Source organism: Genypterus blacodes, unplaced genomic scaffold (assembly GCF_046128005.1).
Source record: "Genypterus blacodes isolate CSIRO-AG114 ecotype Tasmania unplaced genomic scaffold, CSIRO-AGI_Gbla_v1 ptg000007l_1, whole genome shotgun sequence".
Taxonomy (NCBI): domain Eukaryota; kingdom Metazoa; phylum Chordata; class Actinopteri; order Ophidiiformes; family Ophidiidae; genus Genypterus; species Genypterus blacodes.
The window spans coordinates 4630001-4640000 of record NW_027466821.1 but is presented as its reverse complement, the minus strand read 5'-3'; the positions used below and the strand labels follow the sequence as shown (position 1 = coordinate 4640000).

Genomic DNA, 10000 nt, shown 5'->3' with positions numbered 1-10000 from the left:
AAATTAGAAAATGACCAATTATATTGGTTATAGATACATGCGTATATGATGGCATATAACATTGAATGCTTGAATCCTGTTTTTGTTTATTTTGTATTGGTATTTAGAATAACCATCAAAAATTATATTAAACATATATATTGGAATAATACACTTATATTGAAATGTACTGCTACCCTATTTTTGGTGTGATTGCCATCTTTGATACAGTTCTTATGTGGCAAACAAAGAACCCTTTTATAAAACATCTGAAGATTTTTTTTTTACGTACAAATGCATATTAGATAGAATAAATATACAGTTTGTATACTGTTGTATTGTTTTTGGTACGAGAGTGGTGTATATATACATAGAGTAAAGACAAATATGTATGTTGGGTTATGTTTGAATGTGTATCTTATCCTTATTCTTAGTAATATAACTGGAGAGTGCACGCGTGCACATGTGTGTGTGTTTGTACCTTCACATGTTGGGGTTAGGTGCCTGAGGGGTGATTTCATAATACTTAATACACATGATAATACTTCATAGACTCAAAAGTGTGAACTTGTGAAAGTATTTGGGATATGTGTGGAAAGTATATGTATAGAAAGTGGTTTTCTCTGATTTGAAAAATGAAACCATCAGGTTCTACTTACAGGATCTGTTCAGCCGTTATCTACTGAACAGAATGTATCTAAATGAGACAGCAATGGAGAGTTGTGTCCAAACGTAGCCTTGGCGAAAATGTTACAAAGGTGAATGATAAGCTTTCATTGCAGTGACCTTGACAACCTTCACTCTCAGATGAGGACAAACATTGTAATGAAATAAGAGGGTCAATAAAATGATGTGTTCCTACCTCAGAATGTGTGGCAGGCTCAGAGCGTGGTCAGAAACTGATGAGGTTCTCTGAAGGAAATCGGTCAAGGAGGAAGTCAGAAACATATATGATCTTGACAGTTTCTTGTAATGTGAACGTTACTGGTGACGTCACGTTTACTGTGAATGATTACCATCATCAGATAAGTTTCAAGTCTCTGCAAGGTTCTTATAATGGTCTCAAATGGACTGTAATTAAACAGCACTTTTCTCCAATGCGCTTTACAATGACCTCACATTCACCCATTTGCACACTGACGGCAGGAGCTAACTTGCCCATCAGGAGCAGTTAGGGGTTCAGTGTCACTGCGACAGGCATTTTAGGAAAAGCCCGGATTCGGACCATCCGATTCCAAGATGACTGCTTTACCATCCTGAGGTGGTCTACTACCCGGAGATGGATTGGATTTGGCACCACTGATAACATGGAAAGATGACAAATACAGACATCAGCATTAGCATTTGCAGAATAAGAAAACGCAACAAGCTTTCTCAAATTCTACCCAACAGTGTCTGACGTTTTCCAACAGATTCCAAAACCAAAAAGAGCTCACAGACTTTGGCTGGACAACTTCGATTTATTATCAGCCACATCATCTGCATTTAGAGCCCGATGATAATGATGATGACCTTTAACCCAAATGATTAAAAAATTAAGCCTTCTAAACATAACACAACATTTCTCTGTTTACGTTGGATATTTCTCATAGGATTTTGAACAATTATCACATGAATGCAACACAAGAGGGGGGCACCTGAACGCATTTTAGCATAAACTTATTAAGTGTTTTATCCCGAGATAAGCATCGTTAGTAAACTAAGTCATCATACTACTAATTTAAAAACAGACAAACATAACAGAAAATGTTTAAAAGAGTTAGCGAGACAAATATGGCATGTTCAGCCATCGATTGTTGACCACCAAAGCAGCAGGGTTTGACCTACTTACAACACAATGACGCAGTAACCACTCGGTGGAAAGACATCACATATCAAATAAAATGCTCTGGTTTTAAGATAAAATGTTCCTGGAAATCTATTCAGCGTAAAGATATGTGGCAACCAGAGTCCAAAACAATACACAGACATAGCCGCCGTGCAGTCGTGTTCACGAAACATGTACACCCATGAAACTATTGATAAATTACTTCTATAAAGTGAAGAATATACCCAAAATACTCCATGGTTCCCAAGAGGCCCGCTTCTTACAGCAAGACCCCGATCTGGACCAACGGGAAAGCCACCCATTCTGTTCTCCGTTCGCGGCCATCAGGTCAGCCCGAGGCGCTACTCAGTGCATGGATGACAATGGTATCGGTACAGACAGTTAATTGCAGGTTCAAAAGGATACGATGGCAGCGGGTGATCGATCGAGGTGACCGATCATCAGCCTGAGTCTGTCGGCGGCTCGAGACATCTTTCACTCGGTCTGTGCTCTACAACAGCACCCAGGATGTCTTATTGGCTGTCCGGTTCAAAGGGCACAGTGCTCCCTCCCTCCCTCCCTCTCCCTCTCTCTCTCTCTCTCTCTCTCTCTCTCTCTCTCTCTCTCCCCCCCCCCCCCCCCCCCCCCCCCCCCGTCTGTCTTTATACATTATTTTTTTATTTTTTACAGGGCAATTTTAACATGAAGAGAAAGGGGCATAAAAGTGGCAGAACAAAAATGTAATGTATTACCATGTAAGAATATGTTGTAAATTGCTGCATCCTTGCTTTTTCCAGGAGGTGGCGCCACATAGCCAGTTATTCAACCTGATGGCTATTAAATGAACTGTGAATTACGCCATTCACTCCAGCCTAGTTTATGCCCAAAATAAGGCACTCTTTTCCACTGATCTGGGCATTTTAGTCGGACGTTGTTTTCACATCAGGACGATTATGTTTTGATACGCTTCGTTTGCTGCTTTTATTTCGAATGTTATGGCAGGAAGCAACGTGTAGACGTTAAAACATACCTTTATTTTGAAATTAACAGGAAAAGGTCTTCTCGCTCTTTGAATCGTGTGCAGTGCTGGCTGGCAGCCCCCGTTTCATCTGCGACAGCACACATCCTCTATCCACATCTAACTGCTCCCCCCCTGACACATGAACGACATTTTGGGGTCTAGTCTTTAATCTTTCGTCCTTCTATCTGTCACATTGGTGCGAGAGTGTTTTTGAGGATATCTCCGTTTGTGTCGAAGGGTTTTGATACGAAACCGAACGAAGACGGAGCTGTGTTTCAGACTACTTTAGTGGGCGGATAATCGGAGAGGGCATCCGGGCCTGGCAGCTCCGGAAAGTCGGCTTGAAACGACGGATTTCACCATTTTCAGGTAAATCGCTTTTAAACATGTCACATGCGCTGTGTCCGATAATGGAGTCTGTGACGTTACATTGCATTTGGCTGCGGAGGAAGAAGACGAATGCTGGTGTAGTGGAAATGAGAACAGAGGAAACGATTTGCGAAAACGAACACTGTCAGATTCGAGCTATATTTCATGTTTGATCTCTTTTTCCCCAGTTTGACTATCACGACCATCTGTGTCCTGTTGGTGTCTAACATATTTCAAATAGAAAAGTCTCTCTTTTTGTCATTTTGAATGAGAATGTGTTGGTTTGTTTACGAAGCATGCATGCCAGTACCCGCAGCGACAGGATCAGTATAGTCAATTTTCGAACGATATTGTTGAAAAAATACACCCAAACTGGGAACATTAGAAGAATATCAGTGCAAAGTAATTGAGACATAGAGATACCTTGAGAACCAGTTTCATATGAATTGCACTGGGATATTGCATTAGTAACAAGAATTACATGAAGGGAATAATAACATTATTAATGTTCTCGACTACATCAACATTGAACACATCAGATCTTATACTATTTCAGCCATATTCTACATACCTACAACTATGGCCATATACACAATAGTCAGTGAGATTTACATGCCACATTCAAAACAACAAATATTGAATTTATGTAATGTATGTGAAAAAGGTCATACACACACAAACACACGCCTGAGCACATTGCACACCGATGTGATTTATGTTTATGCATTGTAAATCAGCACAATCACTGGTTGTCCTTCCTCTGCAAGGTGAGCGATAATAGACCACAAAACTTTCTCTCTCATCCTGTGTGTAATCACCACAGGGAGACAAATACAGGCCTGTTTCTTTGCAGGTATGTGCTCTTGTTTATGTAATGGCAGCATCCTGTTTTCATATTAGACATGTTAAAAAAACTGCACTTGTCAACAAAGGTTCACAAGTGGTTGCAGTAGACAAATTCATTCACCAGATGCAGCATTTGTTTTAAAAAATGAGCCACGCCCACTCAGATTTGTAATGTATGACATAATCGTAAGGAACATCAAAAAATAAAGACAAAACTTTAATCCAGCTTGGTCCAGACATTCTACTTTATAAGTTTGTGACGATTCCCCGAATATTGAGATATAAATACACATAGTGTGGTCATTTTCAGTAGTTCACAAGTTGTAGGCCAAAAGTGTTTATTGCAACGACACCATCAGGCCAACTGGCTCCAATATCAAGTTTGAGAGATTCATCTATTGTAACGGCATTTTCCTTGAGCTCCTTTAACAAATTTCATCTAAACTGCTTCCTTACCTTCACCGTAATCCTGCTACACACACGCACACGCACGCACGCACGCACGCACGCACGCACGCACGCACGCACGCACGCACACTACACCTAACAGACGGTGGCGAAAACAATACAGAATCACACCAAGATGAAAATGAATTCACGTTGGATAAAAAAGGGCACTTAGTATTCAGTTCAAAGTAGCGTTCACATGCTGTTCCACTTCCTGTCTGACCTGGCTCTACTTCCATCTGGAACGAGCATACCCGTCTATGTTGGCGTGTGTATTGACCCATATCTCGATCTAGGCTGTTGGTTGTGAGAGTGATACACCCCCAGAGGACGGTGTAATTACTGTGACGACCCCCCCCCCCCCCCCCCCCCCATACCCCCTCCACATGTCTGTGGGCTGTATTGCAGCCAACGTATCGATCTGTCTGTACTTTATGTCACTTACAGCTGCAACATGAGAGCTGAGCGTATGTGCTATGTTTATGTCATAACACCATATACGTATATACAGTATATGCACTCCCTTCGCCTGTAGGACTGATGCATGAGGTCAGAGGTCAATAGGTTAGGGTGATCATTTTCGGGGAAAACAGAACAAGCTGTTACCAATTTAGAGATTTTTCCCTGTTTGGCATCAGACAGCGAATTGGTCCAATTGTGTGATTGGACACGTAATGGAGTCTGTACAGTGACACACAATGTTACTGTGGAACTAATGTGGAAATGTTTCATGCAAATATGAGCGTGTTCTGTGTGACATAGCGGCCATCAGCTGTGGCGCAATGCATGTTGATATCCCACAATTCTCTGCACCTAACCTGACAACACTTACTGCTTATCAGCCTCCAAAACTCTGTTGCCATTGACAACCGGGCCAGCAGCTTGCTCTCTTTTTCCTTCTCTCTCGCTTTATGAACAACTTGTGCCATATTTTATTAGATTTGATCTTGATCATAGGTGAGTGTTTGCTTTTATTTGTGCACACTTTCTTTCTGTTTAGATTATATGTCTATTTGCATGCGAGTGTTTGATCATATGTCTCTTGCTTTTGAAAATAGCTGTATGCATATTTTGTAAGGTATGTATGTGCTTGAATAGGTTATATGTGAATGTGCTTTGCGTGTGTGTGTCTGTGTCTTCACTGGTGAGGAATGTCCTGCGCTCGGCCTGTGTATCAGTTAACAATTCACCTGAAGAAGAAGTGTGAGAGCTGAGATGACGACGACTTATTAGCCCCTGGGGCTGATGGGAAATGTCTCCCGGTGACCCCGGGGCCACAGGGGGGCGTGGTGTAGGTGAAGTAGTAATTACCGGGCTTTTTTGGTTCTGGCTAATTCTAGGGCTCCAAAATGAATATAATTAGTGTTGCCTTGGTGCAGAGCGACACACACACACACACACACACACACACACACACACACACACACACACACACACACACACTCAGTCTTCTGAACACAGACACACACACAGTCATGATGGAAGTTATGTGAGGAATGTGGAAGAGAGGTTCTCTCTCTCTCTGCCTCACTCTTTCTCTCGAGTGTACTGTTTACATAGGCTGGATATTACACACACACACACACACACACACACACACACACACACACACACACACACACACACACACACACACACACAAACACATAGATAAAAAGTGATGTAGTGGCATGCTTCATCAAACACTTAAACCGGCTTACTGTGTGTGTGTGTCTGTGTGTCACCGTAACAGTAAAGCAAAGCCACTTTAAGTGTGTTTGTGTGTGTGTGTGAGTGTGTGTGTGTGTGTGTGTGATGTCAGCTTGTATGAATGTGTTTGGGTGTCAGAGGGGATGTTTGGTTTTGTAGGAGGTCTCTGTGTGAAGAAGAGGGTGGGCATCGAAGCGAGTGTGTTAAACTTGTCTTTGTTCTCTCTTGCTCTCGCTCTCTCACACACACAGAGAGAGAGAGATACATGCTTGTACATTTGAAGCTCACTTTTGTCTCTCTGCACACTGTCTCTACACAGACACACACTGTCCCTTTTGTCTCTCTTCCTCTCCCCCTCTTGGCATGGCACCCTGCCTCATTGCCCCTTGGGTAAAATATCCCATCATGCTGTATGTGTGTATGATTGAGATTTTGGGTTTGGCGTGATTAGCTCTCGTTGTGGGGATTAAGCATAGCAGACAGGGATTATAAACACACACACACACACACACAAAATAGAATCTCACATTATAATAAACAGACGCTTAGTTCATTCATAAAGTCACTTTCCCTAATGCTCGCCGTAAATCGAAGTAGTGTCGTTTCAATGGCAGAGATGCTGAAATATTAATCCCCCCCACACACACAGGCACACACACACACACACACACACACACACACACACACACACACACACACACACACACACACACACACACAGAGAAAGGGATAATGTTTCACCCTGTTGTCTCTTCTCTCCATACGGTGTAAAGATTTTTGGACCCTGTTCCGCTCTTAAACCGGGTAAAATAACATTACTTTATTATGATGAAATAACTTGACTGTTAATATGTGAATTGTTTTAATAGAACCACACCAATTCCAACCAAACACCCAGGGATAACAGACATATCCAGACTTGGTGACATACACAATATCAATATCAATGTAGTGTTTCCGTTCTTGCCTGGTTCACGACAGGAAACAGACGTTTAGGAGAAGCGTTGGCAGGTTCTTAGGAGTTGTCTATTCATAGTGGAGGGTTTTAAAGGGTCCAAATTGTTAATATGTTAGACCATTAATGTTCTAATTCTGTATATTTGGAGTATTTACAGGTTGTTTGACCCGATGACTCTGACTGTGGATTCGACCTGTCGTCTCTGAGGCTTTGGCTTCTCCGCGTGAACTCGCTGCCCTCTGCTTCGCCGCCTCCACGTCTAACTTTAATCTCCCGTTGCTGCATAAAAAGCTTTCCCTTTCAGTCTCAATAAGGAATCTGTAATTATCCCAACCCTCTCCTCCCTGACGGTTAATCATTGCTTTGCAGGCATGCCGTTATCTCCAATCTGTGCCAACTAAGTGCATCGAAAGTTCAAAGGAAACGGTTGCTCGCCTTGAAAATCGGGCCACAATGAGGCAAAGAAACAACTGGCAGGCCTCACCGCCGCCCCCCCTCTCCCCTCAGAGGTTTAATATTTCCCCATAAATTATCCAAAAAGGTCAGATCAATCGGGTGTTCAGTTTCAACAGGTGTGTTTACGGGCAGTGCTAATTATCTATCAGATCTGAGTAACTCTCCTGGAGCGGTGGGAACAGGATTTGTCATGAGCGATCTGCACAGAAACGACCCGCTCCTCACTCCTGGTGTGAGTGTGTGAGTCACAGTCGGGGAAGGATTCTACTACCTCGTCGAGCTTTACCCTCTGAAACGTGCACACACACGTAAAGCGCCGCAGGGGACTCGACACCTGCTCCCCAAGGCCTCTGGAGGGAATGAGACACGGAGCCGCGTGGAGGCGGGGCGTGAGAAAGAGGACGCGCCATGGGGGGGGAAGCGTAAAATGAGGATAAAGAGGAGGAAAAGGTGGAGTAGCTGAGGTGATAATAGAGGGAGGAAGATCTGTCGTAGTTGAGTGGTGTTGTCGTTGGGTGACCTGCCGTCCGTGGCGATCCCTCTGTGGTTGAACGTTGTTGTTCGTCGGAGGGTGTGTGCGAGTGTAGCTGATGTGGTTTTCATCCAATGATCCGTCGATTAGGAAGATTGAGTCACTTGGGGAATGTTGCATGTTGGCCACACTGTGTTAAAGAGGAAACGGCTCAAACTTGAGAGTTTAAACATTTGTGATCATAGACGATTGTATCAAAGCCTTCATTTCTCCTCCTTTTGGCCTGTCTATTTCAGTACATCGTAATTTGCAAAATAAGCCCTCATTGGGATGTGTGTGTGTGTGTGTGTGTGTGTGTGTGTGTGTGTGTGTGTGTGTGTGTGTGTGTGTGTGTGTGTGTGTGTGTGTGTGTGTGTGTGTGTGTGTGTGTGTGTGTGTGTGTGTGTGTGTGTGTGTGTGTGTGTGTGTGTGTGTGTGTGTGTGTCCTCCCTGGTTCAAGCCACTTCCTATCTCTTCACTCTGGAATGTGGCATCTCCAGCTGTGTGTTTTGGATCCAGCGGCCAAACATTCAGACAGGAAAACATGAGCATTCCTTTATGTTGTGTTCGTCCAGCTGTGTGTGTGTGTGTGTGTGTGTGTGTGTGTCTGTGTGTCTGTGTGTCTGTGTGTGTCTGTGTGTGTCTGTGTGTGTGTGTGTGTGTGTGTGTGTGTGTGTGTGTGTGGTCACAGTAAGACAGACAGACCTTACGTAAGAGACTTGACCAGAGTAGAATGACAAGGTGTCAATTTCACAAACACACCAACGCAAGAATCTTAAATCTGTGTGTGTGTGTTTGTGTGTCGCACTAGAGCGGTCACCTTGCTGCTGTAACCTCCGCCTCCCTGCGTGCGTGTGTGTCTGTCTCTTCATGCACGTATGTATGTGTGCATGTGTTCAATGATTGATGACAAACTAATAGGATCATCCAGGCTCCACACAAGGTCTGTTTTGTAATTGGAAGACAAATTGTATTGGCGGCTTGGGGCGACCTCAAGCTCACCCCTATGCACGTACGCACACACAGTCACACACACACACAGAGACAGAGAGTGCATTTGTTTGATTTCAACCTCACTCCCCGTGCTGCGAACAGATGACACCGTGGTGGCGGGGCACAGACTCAAACCTCGGAGTGTGAGCGTGTGTGTGTCAGCTGAGTTCCTTGTGCATCTCGTGGCGTGTGGCCTTTGTGTTTGTGTCGGTCATGGGGCAGCAGTGCGACGGGTACCACATGGAGTGTTTACATGCGTGATCTTCATCCCTAAAAATAACCTGTTCCCTCGAGTCCACTCATGCTCTCAGTCTCAATCATCTTCCTCTACACTCTCTCTCACCATTTTTCGCTGCAAACCACTCCTTCTTCTTCTTTTTCTTCTTCTTCTTCTTTGTCGTGAAACTGAGCCACAACTAAGGTTACAAGTCATGTTTATGTTTGTGTGCGTTTTATCTTATCATCCCGTCACTGTTGCTGTGAAAACAGGGAAAGCAGTCTGCGCTCAGCCAGGACAGCGTGTGTGTTTTTCTAGCCGAGTTTGCATAAATGTCACTCAATGTCGTGGTGTTGTGCCTGCTGCAGTGTTTACACTGAGCTGCCGAGCAAACACACTCTCAGGGTGGGACGCAGATAATTTAACTGTCCTCGATCTTTGCTCCTCTTTCTCTCATAATTAAAAACACGGAGAGAGTTCTTCGCCTGCTGCCACCATAGCAATCGTCAAAAGTTTAGAAAATTTGATGATTTGTTCCAATCAGCTGTACGTTGCTTTGGCTTCCACTTAAGACCAAACTGAGCAGAGTCATGCCACTGTTCTCACTTACTCCAAACATCTTTGTCCTTCTTATCCTCTCTTATCCTCCTCCTTATGTTCCTGTGACATTTTTTCACCCGCGGCCATTTGCGTTTCCTTGCTAATGA

The 10000-nt window shown here is 43.7% G+C and overlaps 2 protein-coding genes across 2 annotated transcripts in view; one reads left to right on the top strand and one right to left on the bottom strand.

The window, feature by feature from the left end:
• phyh (phytanoyl-CoA 2-hydroxylase) overlaps positions 1-2354 on the bottom strand; it is an 8314-nt gene extending 5960 nt beyond the window's left edge. The window contains exons 1-2 of the mRNA XM_076152843.1: positions 2213-2354; positions 842-891 (exon numbers count right to left, since the gene is read on the bottom strand). Coding sequence (XP_076008958.1) covers positions 842-891; positions 2213-2278 — 116 coding nt within the window. The 5' untranslated portion in view covers positions 2279-2354. The remainder of the gene's footprint in view (positions 1-841; positions 892-2212) is intronic.
• Positions 2355-2839: 485 nt separating this feature from the next.
• The window catches only part of cdk17 (cyclin dependent kinase 17), a 25085-nt gene continuing 17924 nt past the window's right edge, over positions 2840-10000 (top strand). Inside the window, exon 1 of the mRNA XM_076152803.1 lies at positions 2840-3176. The gene's annotated coding sequence lies outside the window, so the exon portion shown is untranslated. The remainder of the gene's footprint in view (positions 3177-10000) is intronic.